General features: G+C 47.2%; 1 protein-coding gene across 1 annotated transcript in view; it reads right to left on the bottom strand.

The window, feature by feature from the left end:
* Positions 1–18269, bottom strand: part of EML5 (EMAP like 5) — a 1456757-nt gene that overhangs the window by 44678 nt on the left and 1393810 nt on the right. Inside the window, exons 40-41 of the mRNA XM_085626574.1 lie at positions 9676–9829; positions 2729–2829 (exon numbers count right to left, since the gene is read on the bottom strand). Coding sequence (XP_085482700.1) covers positions 2729–2829; positions 9676–9829 — 255 coding nt within the window. The remainder of the gene's footprint in view (positions 1–2728; positions 2830–9675; positions 9830–18269) is intronic.

The raw sequence follows: 18269 nt of genomic DNA, 5'->3' as shown, positions 1-18269 counted from the left end.
TAGCTTCTTTATTATGTTGGTCGAAGGACTTCAGCTTTGGTATACCTCATTAGTAATTACTGGGACAAGGACGAGGTAGAGGTAATGCCCCAATTACTTACTGGTAGTCTTCATTACCCTTAATCCCTCTCGTCCTTGTCCCAGTCATTACATTTCACCCACCTACTCTCCATTCAGCCCTTTGACTGGACTTGGATATACAAAGGAGTAGCCTGGAGTGCCATCCCTCTTTGTGGCACTCAAGATGGGTGGCGCTAGCATTTTAGGATCTTCCCGCTTTGTTTCTATCGTGAGGTGACAACCACCTAATTAGTAATGACTGTGACGAGAATGAGATTGACAAAAGGTAATGAAGATTACCAGTAAGGGACCCCCTGACTGCACAGAAAATCTGGGCCTATTAGCACCAACAAAAACCTGGCGCTAGCTCTGCACCTTGAGTGTTAAAATAAATGAAACACTGTTTTTGTGAGTTGCCCTCCATTTATTTCTAAATTTGAAGCAGTGTCACAATTCCAGTAATGCAGTTACTAGAATTTTGATATTACCACAATAGTCCTGACATTCTGTAACTGAGCGCCTTACAACTTGGCTGGTACTCCCTACAGGACCACCCGCTATATTTAAAGATAGCCACCTGCTTGGTAGCCGCTGTAACTGTGTGACAGCTCCAATGTAGGCGCTCATACTTTGCAGAATGGACTCTAGAATAAAGATAATAACAATGTAAACCCAAAGGTAGCTATCTCTCATGCAGATCCCCGTGTTATTTTCCTGGCCGAGGCCACGTCTTGCTAGACAGTGCGCGATAGGGAAAATGAGTAACGTTCGTCCTACCCTAATTGAGGTGGGGCTATCGTCACTGGGACCTGACAGTTCTGTAGCAGATGAGCTGTGAGGGAAATGTTTTCAATGCCAGAGCCAGATGAACCTTTACTGTTGGAAACCCTGTACTCCCCCATCTCTAAAGGAGGCAGGTGAACCACTGGTTTGGCAGAATGGCGCACTTGCAATTTTCTGGTGAATGCACAGATCTGCTTGCCATGCTTTAAATGCCCCATAAGTCTTTGTAAAACATCTGTCACTGATGTTATTTTGAGTACTTCCGATATAAGCATAGTATATGGCTTTCTATTACCTGTCAGTATAAGAGTGTGGAGCAAATATCAGTCAGGGGTCATATTAAACAAAGGATACACTGTCCCTGATTGCGTCGTGGCGCACCTTTAACAGAGTATACCAGGGGAAAGCAGGGACATTGCACTTTATTACACATAAAGCGCTGCTCCCAGGGCAGCCACAAACTCGTGCTGCCATGAGGGGAATGCATTATTCAAAGGTGGACCGGTCGTTTGAAGTAGCCGATCTCTCTTTTTCAGTACAGGGAGCACCGGGTCTGCACTTTCAAGGGGGACAGACTTCCCCTGCAGGCAGGTGCAGTGAGTAACTGCACCCCCGTAGTTAGAGGTCAGGAAGGTCAGTGGAAGCTCTTTTGCTCCCTTTTAGAGGGCGCACTCACTGTGTGTCACCTCTTTGTGGTGCATAGCCAGTGCTCTTCATGGCGGGTCTGTGCCTCTGCGCCACATCCATAATATGACGCAGGTGCAGCAACAATGGCCCAGATTTATTATAATTTTGTGTCTGGGCTGTGTCACTTTTGGGGTGCAAAATCATTTTTGACATTTACCTAGCCACGCAAAACTGCTTTGCATGGTTTTGTAAATAAAAAGTAACACAATGAACAGCATAGCTCTTCCTTGTATTAATTTGCTTTGGGTAGGGGTTACATGGGTGGAGCATGGGCGTTCCGATGCATCCATCCATGTATTGTGATGCACACCTAGATTTACAAAGACTTTTAAACCTAGGTTCGCTCCAAAACTGTGCGTTTACTCAACGGATATGCAATGAGGAGAAATATTTTTATCTCTCCTCATTACGTCCTCTTCCCATGTGTGCTGCATTCTGCCGCACTCCTAGAACGAAAAATATGCCTCTAAGGATTGTTTTCGTGCAGGAAGGTGTCCATTCCTGCACACAAACAATCCTGCCCGTAACACAGGTCTGTGATGGCGTTGAGCAGCACACAGTGCGCCAACTCAAGGGGAGAGCAGAAATGTTCCATGTCTTTGTAACTATGGAGCATTTTTTCTGTCTCTCTATCACATGTCTATCCTCCCCCCCCTCCCCTCCCCTCCCCCGGGTTGCTGCAGCAGGTGGATGCGGGCTGGGTAATGCTCCTGCTAGCTGCCCCGAACCTGCGGAAACAAATATAGCTCCAGAGTCTCAAGCCTTGAATGATCAGATCTGTAGTTTGCTGACCTGACAATTTCCGTCTCAAAGACACTCAGAAATTGAATTGGGGGGTGCTTGAATTCCACCCCGAGTTATCACTCCGGATGAAATTCCACCACTTGTAATGAGGATATACATTTTAAAATGTCAACAAAATCCATATAGGCTTGGACATTCTTTAGTGAAGTGTATGCTACATTTGACGCTGTTATGTTAGAATGATTCCCTCTGGTAGTATCACATAGTTGCTGGTCAATAGTTGTTTCGCAAAATAGCAAAATGTGTTCATGACAGTCGTACTTCAGATGTGAGCAACATGATGGGTGGTGTATGGTTGATGTAGGAGGGTGGAATTCACAGAGAGGTTCACTCTGTGCTGGTACACGCCTGCTGTTCTCCAAAATGTATTTTCCAGTGTCCAAAGATGGCATACCTGCAGTCATCACCTCCAGCGCTCACGACATAGCGATCCCCACTGGTAAATCGTATATTTGTCAGGTGGGCCGAGTGTCCTAAAAATCGCTTATGCTTTGCCTGTAGGAGAAAAACAAAAGGAGCACTGAGCCACTGACATCGAGAGCGCTGTACAATATTCAAAGCAAACACAAAATAATCCTATTTCATGCCGAATGCAAGTCTCATCTCATAGCCTTGTAGACCCTTAGCCCAGGGTATTGGAGGACCTGCCCATATTTAAACTGTGCCTCCATGAGCACTGTAACCCTAACAGCTGATTATGCGCTTGTGCAGTACTGGAAGCTTCTGTTCCATTTCTGGAGAGCTAAGCAAGGGAGCAAACAAATGTATTCCATAGTCCCTAGCACGCTAAAGAGTTAAGGGACACAAGCATTTTGTTCCTTATCCTTCACACTAAGGAAAATATGCAGGAAGGGCCCATCTGCTACCCAGCCACATAACCATGTTGGGTAGTACAAACAATAACTCTCCTTATACCCTGGTACTGGGCAGGTCAAGTATGTGCTGAATGTCCCCACATTTTTTAGATGCCTCCCACATAATGGCTATGGTGGTAGGTGCCACAATGTCTTTTTGTCCCACTTTTGCATAATGCAATTTTAAATCTACCACTCATGCATGCAAGCCAAAACTGAACGTTTTTAACTTCGGGCCCTCCCCCAGACCACAAATTCTTGAAACGTGTTCTAGAGAATCATGAAAAATGACTGCATACATAAAACGTATTTAAAAAATATAAAAGTCTGGGCACCTGTGTCAAAACCATCCCAAGTCCACACCATTTGACGCAGTTTGGATTAGTGAAGCGGGACTGCTAGTCACAAACATATGCAAAAGTTGTAAATGATATCCCTTGTGAAAACCTATTTTCAAGGAGACAGAAGCTGATTTTGAAAACTCTAAGGTCCAGATTTTCAAAGACTTGGGGTCGAGTTTGTGTTACTTTTTTAACGCAGAACAGAGAAGTCTACTGGTGGGATTTACAATCCTACACAAATCGTGATTTGCACTGGATTGTAACCTAAAGTAACATTTCAGTGCAATGCACTGCTTTGCAATACTCTGCTTCTAGTGGGCATTCCATGAGAGTATGGGTTTTTCCATGCAACCACCCATTGTTTTTGAAGCAAGTCTACAATGAAATATGGAATGTGCCAAAATGATGTGCCTCTCTGAGGCTGGCGTAACGAGGAGAAATGTTTGTTATTCCTTGTTTTTCCTCTTTGCATGTGTGCTGCATTCTACAGCATACGTAAGAAGAGGAAAATGCCTGAAAACAGTTTTTGTACAGGAAGGGACCCCTTCTTGCACAAAAGCTATGCTTACAACAATTCAGACACCCTTGCACTATGGCACAAGAGTGTAGCTCGGTAAATTCACTTTCTAAATCTGGTCAACCTAATTAGTTCAGTTCTTCGTACCGAATAACTCTAAATGGAAGGTCGGATGGGTACGTGCTCTATTGGGACTCTCCTATAAAAAAATTGCATCTCCGGAACTTATCTGCACAAAACTGACCAAAAACGTAGTTGGCCAAACATTTTTTTCATGGGAAAGTTTGGCCTTGATAAATCGTAGGACGCTGACTGATCATAGGAGGTCGAAGTAATAATCCTTTATCTTAAAGAACGAAGAACAAATTTAAGGTGAATAGACGTCATGCTTAGGATCCAAAAACAAAAATCCCTGAAAATTACCAGTTATTATTGGTTAGTCCTCATTATTGCTTTATATATTTATAGGATTTGTAAACCATGTTGTGCATCCCGAACTGCCTCACAGCGTTTCCTAAGAGGAGGACACTGAGTGTTCTAATAACTTTAATGCCATGCCTTGTGCAGTATGTGATACAGAAATGTGTCCTGATAGAGCCGGACAGGGTGGGAGGGTTGGAGGGTTATGGACTTTTGGTTGACCATCACTATGCTGTTTCATGTGATAAATATGTTTTGCTTACTCTTAAATGGCAATAAGAACAAAAACTTTAATGCCATGCTGTCACTAGATGAATTTGCAAAAAACATTACCGAAAAGTCCACCTCATTTCTGTCTGATCCTTGCAATTGTTTTTGATTGCTCCAGGAGGCACACAAAGCACATGCAGCTAAAGATCTTGATATGTGTTTTTTTCAATTTAAGACCAAAAGGGGGTTTTCTCTATCCGATACAGAAAACCCAAATTTCCCTGACCGCTAAGATGATACATTTCATTCTAATCAAAGCGCAAAACTGCTTGCATACAGAGAGCATTTGAGTAGCGTACCCAAAGAACACATAGTCTACACCTCGGAACATTTAAAGTACTTTTGTGAATCATACGAACTTGATAGCCTGGATAATCTACACATTTTCTAGGTGAAAATTGCTGGAATGCCTGGAAAAACCTTGATAATTGAATCCAATTAGTTTATACCTTATCCTACAGAAATGTATGTTCCCTTTTTTCCAACATGTGGCAGAGTCATTCAACCTTATTTCCACTTTCCGCAGACAGAAGAACCATGCATGCCGTTTTATTAGTGTCCTAAATAACTACACAAAGGGCCTTTTTGTTTCGCCACATGGTTAGGTCTTCTTTCAAAAAGAACAAGCATTTACAATGCAATGGTCTCGGCATTGGTAAAGTTAGAGCTATTGGCATTGCTCATGACATTATTTTTGTTTATGTTTTTGTTTTTAAAACATTTAAAGAAACGGCATTGTTATTTACAATGTCAATAGCTTAATCACTCTCAAATGCGAGACCTATTGCATTTGCACCCACACACAGAGCCACTGAGTGCTGACCGGACAGAAGCAGTGAACGGGCAGGAGCAGTGAACGGGCAGGAGCGGTGACGGTGCAGGAGCGGTGACGGTGCAGGAGCGGTGACGGTGCAGGAGCGGTGACGGGGCAGGAGCGGTGACGGGGCAGGAGCGGTGACGGGGCAGGAGCGGTGACGGGGCAGGAGCGGTGACGGGGCAGGAGCGGTGACGGGGCAGGAGCGGTGACGGGACAGGAGAAGTGACGGGACAGGAGAAGTGACGGGACAGGAGAAGCGACGGGACAGGAGAGGTGACAAGGCAGGAGTGGTGACGGGGCAGGAGAACTGATGGGGCAGGAGAACTGATGGGGCAGGAGCGGTGTTTAGGCATGAGCAGGAGAGGTGACCGGGCAGGAGCGGTGAATGGACAGGAGCAGTTAACGGGGCAGGAGAAGTGACGGGGAAGGAGAAGTGACGGGGCAGGAGAAGTGACGGGGCAGGAGAAGTGACGGGGCAGGAGAAGTGACGGGGCAGGAGTGGTGTTCGGGCATGAGCAGGAGTGCTGATCGGACAGGAGCAGTGAACGGGCAGGAGCGGTGAAAGGGCAGCAGAAAACGCTTGAGGCACCCAAGGAAGTGTAGGTTTAAAGGTTCAATGTCTGTGACTAGAGTAGGTGCACCTTCTTTCTTCCAAAGAACCAACCCTGAACATAAACATGGGCAGAATTGTCTGATGGGAGGGATGCAGTTAATTTAGAGTACCTGGGACAGGTCCCACAGAGTCACTTTGATCATAAGAGAACTGCACAATCCACACACCCCAAACGGAGGTGCTCGGGGTCAGAGGGCGATGTTTAGAACCAAAATAGGCTCTGGATGGAAAGTGCAGAGCCTGTGGTGGGTGGAAAGGCCCTGAATGGGGGACTGCTCGGCAATAACATTGACTGGGAGCAACTGTTGGGTGGAGGGAGCAGTATGTGTGCGGGAGATCATATGTCCTACTTGATCACGGAGGGGACTTCGTGGGTAAATATCTGAGGTGGCAGGGGCACATAATGGCAGTGGAATGACTGGATGGGACAAAATCATACCTACGGTGGTGACAATTTCTGGAGGGTGCAATCTCTGGAAGGTACAATAATCAAGGGGTGTCATAAGACCCCTTCCCCCTCCCCGGGTGCCTACAAGGGGGGGGTCATTCTCCCTGGCGGGGTGGGGGGGTGGTTGTCTGGAGTTTACACCCTGCTATACTCTAGTGGTGCTGGGGGGCGCAATGCATGAGACTATATGTTGAGTGAGGGGGGTGGGTGCTAACTCTGGCACTCTGTCACCCCTCCCCCGAGCTCCCACAGTGCCCCGCGCGCGACCCCAGCTCACCCCGGTTGTCTCCCATCCCGGGGGGGGCGGGGTCGCTCGCTGTTGCCGGGTGCCCCCCTCCCCGGTGTGAGCCGCTCCTTGCGGGCTGCCGCCGGGTCGTCCGCAATCCTTTCCCGCCGCTATCTCCCAGGGCTCCGTCAGCCGGGCCCCGCAGATGCCACTGCGTTCCCTGCCAGAAACGTACAATTTGACGAAGGAAACGTCCCCCAAACCTCCTGCAACGCTAAGCACCTTAAACCTAGAGGCGGTGACGACGCCCTACCTCTCATTCCCCATCACAACCTTGGCTATACACACACTACAGTTTCAGGGTTTGAATAACCTCCAGTGCGCATGCGTGGAAAAACCAAAACAAGGAAGGCTGTGGGCGTGTGGCACCTCCGGGGACAGAAACAGCAGTGGCTGTGGGTGAAGCGTGGAGACGGGCATACGGTCACTATGGCAACCAGATTTTATTTCAATAACGAAGATGTGGGGAGGAGAAGGAGAGGATTGGGAGGGGCTTCTCGTGTGGTGGCAGTAATCGAATTGAGGGGTCGTGCTGCGAGTGATCTTCAATGACAAATTCGGAGGATTGCAGACACTTTACACATTACTTCTTAAATCCGCTACACACTTGCATACTTGGCTTCCTTAACATTATTAGTAAAAACAAAATTAATTCGTTGGACCCTCAATGTCAAACAGACATGACCTTCCTTCGAAGCATTTTGATCAACAAATCATAACAGGAACGAACAACACGGGAGCCAGCAGGGTGAGAGGACGCCATTAACGCCGCCGCCTTTCTCCGAGGCGAAGCAGAAATGCCTCGGAGAAAGGCAGCGGCGTTTTCGGATTTGGGGGCGTGCTTTTCTTTTCTCTCCTCTAGCCATTGGCTGGAGGAGATAATTAGAAAAGTTGCAAAAAACACGCCCCCGAATCCGAAAAGGACGGGGCCTGTTCGGAGTGACGGACCTCTTCTCCAATGGCTGGCCAGCATTCAAGAGGCCAGCCAATGGAGAACAGGGGAGAAGAGGGGCGGGTTCAAGCCCCTCTTCTCCAAGTCATTATGTCTCGCGAGCGAGACTGCGCAAGCGCAGCCTTCGCTAGCCGAGACCTAAAAAGTGAGTGGTACCTAAGAAGCACCAGCAGCACATTCTGAGTTTAGAAGCCAAAGTTCACATTATTTCTGAACCGTGAGCTACACGTAGAAGAATGTGCAGCACAAATGGTGTGCATTACCTTCATTTCACAATAGCAGTCTCGGGGTCGGCTTTGGCGCCCTGTGCAACAGTGTTTGTAGGCACCCCCCAATGCCCACATCTACCACGGATTCCCTCTCGATCACCGTTTATAACCACTCTCTCAAACTGATTTAGTTTTATAGCGCCACTCATAGCAGTGTATGGTGTCAGAGCACTTTAAATCACACACACATTGTAAATCAGTGTATAGGGAATGTTACATAAGGCAGAGGACTTAAAGGTGTAGGAGTCACGTGTCATCTAAACTGGTAGGCAGTATAGTTTAGTCCTTTGTCTGGAAAAGCACAAATTCAGAATTTAAAACATGACATAATTGTTATGGGTTTACTTTAATAATAAAAATTGATTTCTTCTACCCAAATGAACCCTTTTTGCAAGTTTAGGATAATGAAAGACAGGGCACAATGACTTAGTGCACTAATACATATCTTGTAGTTTGCATGTAGCTCTTTAATGATAATAAGTTAATAGGTCACTATGCTATATTAAGATTTTAACTTATAAACTGCAAGTAACAAAGGATCCCTGGGACACAAGCAGTAACCCACTGATCTGTTTACATTATATTAACTTTGTGATCTGCATAGTACACATTCTTTGCAATAGGCATATTAACCCACTGCACTACCTTACAAGGAGTCAAAACTTCCACTAGACAAACCTCCGATCTCTCTCCAGCAGGAACAATAATCACTGGAGTGATCTTGATGTTTTTATTGATGCCTGAAAATTGTTGGAAGCAAGGAACGCGGCAGCAGGTGCTTTTAAAATGCAAATATACTTGCAAACAGGGCGCCCCCACCCCAAGTCAGCGCCCGGTGCGGTGGCACCGATCGCACCGCCCTAGAGCCGTCCCTGGCCAGTCTAAACAGCACACTCTTGCAAACAGGACAGGGGGAAACATTTTGAGGTTTAAGGTTTTCTTAAAGTATTTGGGAAACCTATAATTTTTTGCGGATCTATGAATTTGTGGCAAAGTCTCAAGCCCACACCACAATTTAGCCTTTTTTTTCTTCTTTTTAACCTCTGCCATGGTCTCTTCAAGGCAGTACAGGCTTTTAAAAAAACAAACAGCCTCAGAGGCATAATATGCATGCTACAGACATAAAATTCTATCTACTATGGCTATGAAGGTGGAAGCCTGGGATAGCTGAAGGATTGTCACCCAGGTTAAATGACAAAGAAATAATCAACAGACTGTGTACGGGGGGAAGGTGAGAGGGGGAGTCAATGAGAGTCGCCATACACCCATACACCCGGTCAGTCAGGAATTTAAAATAAATAAAACTGGTTCTGTCACGTGAAGGCCTCTTCTTCCCAATCGACAAAAATAAATCATTACAAATAAAAAAAACACACAAACTTGACTCTTAATTTTGGAAATATTTGGTGGGCTTCTTGAATCACCTGAAACATTGAGTGATTCGGGCAAGCACGTTCGACTCAAGGATGGGGACTACAAATTTCTATTACAAAAGTACTTTAAGCTTTCAAAGATGTGGGGTCACACTAGCAACATCAAAAAAGAGGAACTTACAAACTTTTCTGGACAGGGAAAGTCAAACAACTTGACCATGCCGAAGTCATCGCCCGTGACGAGGCTGATTCCTGAGTGAGACACAGAGGCACAGGTGACGTCAGCTTTCTCACTGTGCCTGGACCAGATCCCAACAACTTCGTCACCAAGAACGCTGAAAAGCAAAGACACAAAGTTTTATTGGTAAGAAATAAACATAGAAAGTATGACTTGTTGGATGAATTCTAGTGCTCCATGGAGACGAGATCATTAGAATGTGAGATCCACAATACATCATTCTTTTGTTTACATACACATTATCAAGTTTATTATGGCGCAAGATCATAAAGTAGGTGAAGCAACTGAATTATAGATTCTATTAAGTATTAAGCAACACTCCTATTGAAGTCCTAATACCATGCCTTTGAAAGTATTGCATTACAACAAACAATTGATGGACGGAATGCTGACAATGCAGACATTCTCCCCCAGTCAAGAGATCTGGGTTAAATCCATCGTTCTTTTGCCCACTACGCCACCCCAGTTCAGACATGGCCATATGCAAATCAGTCTTGACCCTGTGCCTCATGAGAACAGTCCAGCCCGAACGGCCAAGCCATGTCTTCCCTGGACCGGAATCAAGCATCCTAGGACCGGTTTCTGGCTATCAGCCGTCATCAGCCAGGATAGCTTGACTCCAGTGGCGTAGTGAGCACGGGTCCCACGTCTGGGAATACCCATCCCACTTAGGGCGAAAAGCGTTACAACAAACAATTGATGGACGGAATGCTGACAATGCAGACATTCTCCCCCAGTCAAGAGATCTGGGTTAAATCCATCGTTCTTTTGCCCACTACGCCACCCCAGTTCAGACATGGCCATATGCAAATCAGTCTTGACCCTGTGCCTCATGGAACAGTCCAGCCCGAACTGGTTCTGGTTCAAACTGGAATGGCATGGTGAGCAAAAAAACGATGGATTTAGGCCCAGATCTCTGTACTGGGGTGAATGTATGACATTGTTCTGCATTCTGTCCATCAATTGTTGTTTTTGCATTTGTCACCCCGAGTGGGAAGGGTATGCTCAGACGTGAGTCCCGTGCTCTCCATGCCACTGGAATCAAGCTATCTTGGCTGACGAGGGCTGAAAGCCTGAAACCGGTCCTAGGATGCTTGTTTCCAGTCCAAGGAGGACCTGGCTTGGCAGTTCGGGCTGGACTGTTCCCATGGGGCACAGGGTCAAGGCTGATTTGCATATGGCTGGGTTCAAACTGGAATGGCATAGTGAGCAAACAAACCATGGATTTAGGCCCAGATCTCTGTACTGGGGTGAATGTATGACATTGTTCTGCATTTTGTCCATCAATTGTTGTTTTTGCATTTGTCACCCCGAGTGGGAAGGGTATGCTCAGACGCGAGTCCCGTGCTCTCCATGCCACTGGAATCAAGCTATCTTGGCTGACGAGGGCTGAAAGCCCGAAACCAGTCCTAAGATGCTTGTTTCCAGTCCAAGGAGGACCTGGCTTGGCAGTTCGGGCTGGACTGTTCCCATGGGGCACAGGGTCAAGACTGATTTGCATATGGCTGGGTTCAAACTGGAATGGCATGGTGAGAAAAAAAACGATGGATTTAGGCCCAGATCTCTGTACTGGGGTGAATGTATGACATTGTTCTGCATTCTGTCCATCAATTGTTGTTTTTGCATTTGTCACCCCGAGTGGGAAGGGTATGCTCAGACGTGAGTCCCGTGCTCTCCATGCCACTGGAATCAAGCTATCTTGGCTGACGAGTGCTGAAAGCCCGAAACCGGTCCTAGGATGCTTGTTTCCAGTCCAAGGAGGACCTGGCTTGGCAGTTCGGGCTGGACTGTTCCCATGGGGCACAGGGTCAAGACTGATTTGCATATGGCTGGGTTCAAACTGGAATGGCATGGTGAGCAAAAAAACGATGGATTTAGGCCCAGATCTCTGTACTGGGGTGAATGTATGACATTGTTCTGCATTCTGTCCATCAATTGTTGTTTTTGCATTTGAAAGTATTGCAGCCATTCCATGTGCTGGAGAAATGGAGGGGTAGTCTAGACTCGATAACTAGTCATTCCCTGCAGTCTCGTCTGATACTGCCAACAAGTAATGTAAATGCCCTCTGCACACATTGGTCTCATAGTCGAATACATGAGGTGGGGTCTCAAAAATGTGCTCCTGCCTCTTTGAACAAAAGGAGGTGGAGAAAACCAAGCAGGTTAAGACAAGCGGTCAAAGGACCAAGTCCCTATTAATGTTTTATGGAGGGTTGTTTCACCCTTAACTTTTCCCTCCCCTTTAGTTATGCCACTCCTTCCCAAAGGAATGTGGTGGTCAAGAAAGGTTTGGAGGTTAGTGGAACACAGTATCAGAAGTCTACGCTTGGAAGATGAGTGGACATACTGAGACATGGGGCCATTACTTACCAGTCCTTTTGATCAATTCTGATCCTAGTTTTTCTCATCATTGCATGACTGCCTTTGTGTATGGGAGGCTGAGTCATAAACCTGAAGCTGGTAACCTGAGTTACAAACAGGAGTATATTCTTTCGTTCTCCAGCCAAACTGGGGATTTTACCCTTCCCTTTTCACAAACGTCTGCCCTGCTTATTACTCCTCAATCCCCATTGACTATTCTCATCGCCTGTATTGCTATTCAGCTATAAAATAACCCTGCAGAGGTCTACAAGGGAGTATGAGCATTATTAAGGACTCCAATGAGGGAACTAAGGCTTAGAATAATGAAGACTACATGTTCATAATTGGTCCATTAACGCCTAGTTTGTCTTCCTCTCCAATCCTTACATATTCTCAGGATGCACTTATCTGTGCTGACTGTGCCAAATTATAAAAACTAGAGAGAACGGTAACACATTTATGAAGCATGTAACAATAACAAATGATCTTGGCAGACACCCCATAAGCGACGTGGCTAGACTACGCCCTCTATTATATTGGGTTAGGCTAAGAAGGTCCCCGGACTTGGGCCAGTATGCATCTGCCCTGAACGACATTCTTCTACTTGGTGCTCGCTTTAAGATTCCCTGGGTATCTAATCTATACAAATTGGTGGTTTGAGCGAGTTTTGGGAGAGCCAGAGCCCCCCTTCCAAACCCATTGTAAAAAAAATCTATTGGGCCTGGATTAACGCTGCTACCCTGAGGTCCCAGAAAGGTATTCTCAGTGAGAAATATTTGGATATTAAACCCATACCCAGACTAGAGGCTTTTTTGGATCTGATTGAGTCTCCAAGCGATAGGTCATTATACCTCAAGCTTAGATATGGTACTCTACCATTACACGAGTTCCAGACAGGGTGGAGTGGCAAGCAGGGTGCCGCAAAGGGCTGCCCGGGCTGTGCCTCCCCTACGGAATCAACCGCCCACTTTCTGTTTGCTTGTCGGGCATACAGCCAGGTACGATCTAGATGGCTGAAACCGATCTGTTTAAATCTGGGCTGTAGGTCAGTCAGGGTGGCCCTGCGCATCCTTACCTACGAGACAACAGTCCCTAGTGTCATCTGTGGGACTGCCAAGTTCTTGGGGGGGGCATGGAGGATTAGACAGAGGCTACTTAAGAAGTGCCAGCCTTCGTGCCAAGCCCAAATGTTCCTTGATCCAGCCTAGCCCCTAGCATTATTTGAATTGGCCTATTGCTGCTACACTTGTTTTTTTCTTATATTGTATAGATTGCTGACTACCTCTCCCCTCGGGGTTTACGAATCATGCTGCTACAGATATTGTCGTAACTTTCTCTTGTTTTTTTTCATCTTAATCACTGTTTTTATATGTTTTATACTTTTACGATATTTTATATATCGAATAAAGTTTTTGACTGACTGACTGAAATGAACATTTGGTACTTGTGAATACACTGAAGAGTAAAGTAAAAACTACACGTCCAACGCATAATGAACAACAAACGTTTGCTGGCAGGCAAACATAGCTGCTCAACAAATTTCATGCAAAAGGACTCCTTGTGCATTGGCCTAACAAACAGCCATCTCCCTCTGTTCCCCAACATCACATCTGACTTGATGACAGGCAGTCACACTTAAAGAAGCCAGTCTTTTTTTCCCCTTACCTACCTTCCTTTAAGGACCAAGGAATCTGATTCGCAAAACTCTTCTATACCACTGAAGGAACTGAGGTGGGTGCCACTTACATCTAGAATATGAAGCCACTGTTTCTCCAGAGTTGAGGGCAATTTCCTGGCCTAGGTGGGTCTAAGATTAAACCTTAGTGTGAACCCCAGAACTCTAATTACAGTATGGCACAACCAAATAATACACTTCAGAATCCACAGAGAAATCCTGTTCTACTAATCTGCACGCTAATGCAATGACCACAAAAAAGCAACCTTGCCGAGAACGAGGGTACTGGAATGGTGTGAAGGAGGCTCCAGATCCCTCAAGCTAATGAAAGATTCCAGGAGAGAAGTGGTGACTAAAGCACCAGCCTTCAGTTATGGAATCTTTGGAGAAGCCTAGAATCCAGCAGGGAACTGATCCCACTGATGACCTTGAATGCGATAACTTCTTCCTTCTGGGCCTTAAGGGTGGAAGGAGTTAACACCTTCCCTTAAGGAGCCCATCTTTAAAAAAAAAAATAGGACACAGAAGGGTTTGGAGGAGCTGGCAAGTAAACCTTTGGGTAGAAAACAAGCCTTAACATATTTTCAGTATTCAGACGAGCAGCCCAGGCAGCAGAACAACTGGAGTAATGGATGGGAATGACTACTGCCTAGAAAAGACCTGTCCCTGAACCTCAGGTTTTCAGTACTCAAAACTTGAGGTGAACAAGTTGGCAAGTTTGCTGACAGAGTAGCAGAGTAGCATGACCCTAAAGAGAGACGGAGAGACCACCATGTGGAAAGGGACTACTGCTAACCAACGAAGGGTCAGAGTAAAGTGTTTGTCTTGGTATGCATACCCTTGCTACTGTATCATTTGATAAGTAAAATGTTTTATCTCCTTCTTTAGAGCTGGTTTTGGATTGTAATTAATTACAACATTATTCTTCCTCTAATTTGAATCACCCCGTTTTAAAAGGTTTGTTACAAGCATATTTATGAATTCTACTGTTCTATTATGATTGACTTGATAGACTTTTTTTAATGTGAGATACCAAGATTAATGTTGTCAGGGCAGGCTACTTAATTCACTATTACTGACTTTCAGGATGAGGGTAATGGAGTGAAGGCACACTACAGTCTAGTGGGCCAATCAAAGAGAGATTCCTACATTCCACTTCAATTATCTGCTCCCAACATATCAAGGGAAGGTCCCAGGAAGGGTGGCTGAACAGTTCCACAATCCCTCAAAACACAACAGGCACCAGAAAGTAAGGAAATGATGAGAGGAACACCTGCTGTTGCAATTTATAAGGGTGTTGACCTAGGCTGATAGATGGACATTTTGTTAGAGAGAAAAGAGGCATCTCTGCCCAGCAACTGGTTATCTGCACCCTCTTTCAGCTTTGTGATGCTTGCTCTCCCTTGTAATTGTTGTAGTCGTTTGCCACTTAATTGTCGGTTCAGATCAACAATGCCTTTCCTTTTCCTTGGGGGGGGCAGGGGGCGGGAGACATGGTTTCGCCGAGCAGCAAGATGGCTGTGCCTTAGGCGAGCTGTGCCAGTCGAGTCTTTCATCCGACATAATCCGCTCACTACGGGGTGCCCTGGCAGCATTGATGTTGCTAGCAGAGCCGCAGAGCAAACTGCCTTGCGTCTGAGACCCTGCCGCTGTGCTGCGGAGGCGATCGGGGGTTGGTTGCAGGGCAGCCTACCTGTGGCGTGGTCGCGACCCAGCAGGGTGCAAATCTCCAGGCGTGTTCCTGGTCTGGGAGAGCGATTCTGACATGAATGTTTGGGACTGCTCTGTGGCCGGCCCTCCCATCTCCTGTCGGTGGACTTGAACTGTGTAGCTGGTGAGAGGGGGCTGCTGCGGAGAGCGGAGCAGAGTGTGAGTGGGCCGTAGCCACACCTGAGGCACACGTTTTAGAGGAATCTCTGTGGGCCCCACCCTCCTGGGGTGGGAAGACAGTATCCGTTCAGTGGGAGGCCTGATCGGTAAGGACTGGGGTGCGGCCTCCCATTCTTCTCCGTGATGGATCCCGGTGGAGGCCCATGAACTGCTCCATGCCTGGCCGCTGTTTGGCTGAAATTCTGGTGGGTTGCTGCGGTTGAGGCTTCTGGGGGAGGAGAAGAGACATTTCCATTGTGCGTGGCTGCGTTTGTCTTGCTTCAGCGGCGGGTGTGCTGTGACTGCAGTGCGGGAGGCCTGCAGTGTGGTGACTGAGACCAGCCTCCTGCTTGCTCTCTGAGGCGGTCCTTGTTTGGGCCTACGCTCTGCCCGGGGATGGATCCAGACGTTGTGACTGATACTGTGTCCATTGTCTTCACCCCCTCGACATTACTACCAGCTGGAGACTCAACTGTGTTGCCGTCATTCTCCCTCCCCCAACCCTGCGGCCTGCAGCTAGCCCACATTTCCACAGAACTTGCACAGAGTGGACTTGCAGGTGACAAGGATCCACTGCTGACCTTCCTCTCCTTCACGTGAAGTAGACTCAGTTTCCGCTCTTCTTCTGTGGCTGCTGGACGTGGCCTGCGCCTGCCGACTGCTGAGGCTTGCCTGGGGAGGTGGCGGTGCCAGTCAGCAGCGTTGTTTCTTCTTCCCCTGCCTGCTGCGAAGCTGCCCTTATGTTCAGTCCCACTGTGGGACTGACAGTGGCCCAGGGTGCGAGGTGTGAGCTGTCGCCGCAGCGGGGTCTCTGTGTGCTGCTGCTGGAAGTTACTGGTGCATCATGGGCAAACACGATGGGAGGCAGATCAAGCTCACCTTCGAGAAGCGCAACGCCTCTCATAAGGCTGACTGTGCGGGGGCATGGCTCGCGGGGTGCTGGCCCCTGGTGAGCCGACGAACAGGAGTCGGACCTTCATGAGATACTAATGGAGGTAGAATCCAGCTTGAAGACCATAGATACCGAGTTGGACATGCTCACAGTGCATTTGGACCATGTAAAAAAGGGCGTTGACACACATGACGCGAGAATCAAGCAGCTGGAGACCCGGGTATCGGATGTTGATGACGGCCAGGCTGTAGCCAAGGAGCAAATGTAGCCCGTTTGAGGCGCAACAGTATCTGCATCGTGGGGGAGCCCGAGGTTACCGCAATGTCCAAAATGGAAACTCTACTCAAAGACCTCTTTGGAGCTGACCCGTCCCCGGTGTTACCGTTTGAAAGAGCCCACAGGTCACTTGGCCCTAAGCCTCCAGTGGGAGCTGCCTCGCACCCTATCGCTGCCCAGTTGCTGAACTACCGGGATGCAGCCCTCAGGCTGGCCTTGGAAAAAGGGAAGCTGCAGCACCAGGGTAATTCTGTGACTTTATCCTGATTTCATGGTTGCTGTGCAAGCCGCCCACCGCAAATTTCTACCAGTTAAACTCCTGCTGCAACAGCTGGACATATCGTATGCCCTCATACCCAGTGAAACTGAACATCATGCGAGAAGGCAAATCACAGTATTTCACAGATGCCAAGCTGGCTCTGAAATTCGCCAAGCAGCAGGCCAGATCTGCTCGGTTCTCGAAGGATTCTCCACATTCCTCGGTTGAGGCGCAGCTAAGTGATAATGACTGAACTTTTACTGTCCCATTTGTTCTCTGGGAGATTCATATATATTCTTGGAGCTTTTTATCTCCTGGGGTGTCTTTAGGCACGGCAACTTATTTCAGATGCTTGCCTGGTATACAGTCTTTAAATTGTCGATGTTTGAATGTCTACCTGAAATGACAGATTCCCCCGTATCTTGCTGTCTGCCGAGATGGGCTACCCAGATACCTCTCTGTACTCGGCCACCCAGCCTCTCTGGCGGGTTATCAGCTTGGCACATCCATTGCCCTGTGGGATAATTCCCAGTTCTAAATGTTAGTGGGTGAGTTAGCACAACCTAATTGGGGGAATGATGTGGGTCGGGGGGATGGGGCATGCACAGTTCCTGTTTGGGTCCAGGTTGGGAGGGGTTTAAAAAAGTTAAAAAGTGAATGATGCATGGGCAAAATGCCCTGCAATACTCGCAGATGATTGACGCTGTTATACTGTATATCTTTGGTTCATTGCCTGGCATCCTGATCATGCATGTTTACAGACATTATAGCCCAGAATAAGATATCCACTGTCACCTGTATCACGTGGAATATTCGCAGCCTAAATAATGGCAGTAAGGTATGGCTGATACACTCTTATTTAGTCAGACACAAGATCGACATTTGCTACCTGCAGGAAACTCACCTGGCCAAGGTACTGCTTCCCGGTCTTCTTATCAGACCTTCTCCTCCACTTACTCAAATTACGCTAGGGGGTCAGTATCCATATACGAAAGGGGCCTAGCGTGGCACACCACTAACTGTATTAGCGATTGGGATGGTCGCTACATTATCCGTACGGGTACCCTGCACAACACTCCCGTGACCTTGGCTGCCATATATGGGCCTAATACTGATGACCCTGACTTTTTTGTTTGGATTTGGCAGCTGATCACAGATAATGGTCCCGGATGGTGCTCTGGAGGGGTGACTTTAATGTCCCTTTA

The sequence above is a fragment of the Triturus cristatus genome, chromosome 9 (genome assembly GCF_964204655.1).
Source record: "Triturus cristatus chromosome 9, aTriCri1.1, whole genome shotgun sequence".
Lineage (NCBI taxonomy): Eukaryota > Metazoa > Chordata > Amphibia > Caudata > Salamandridae > Triturus > Triturus cristatus.
This window is presented reverse-complemented; position numbering and strand designations above follow the sequence as displayed.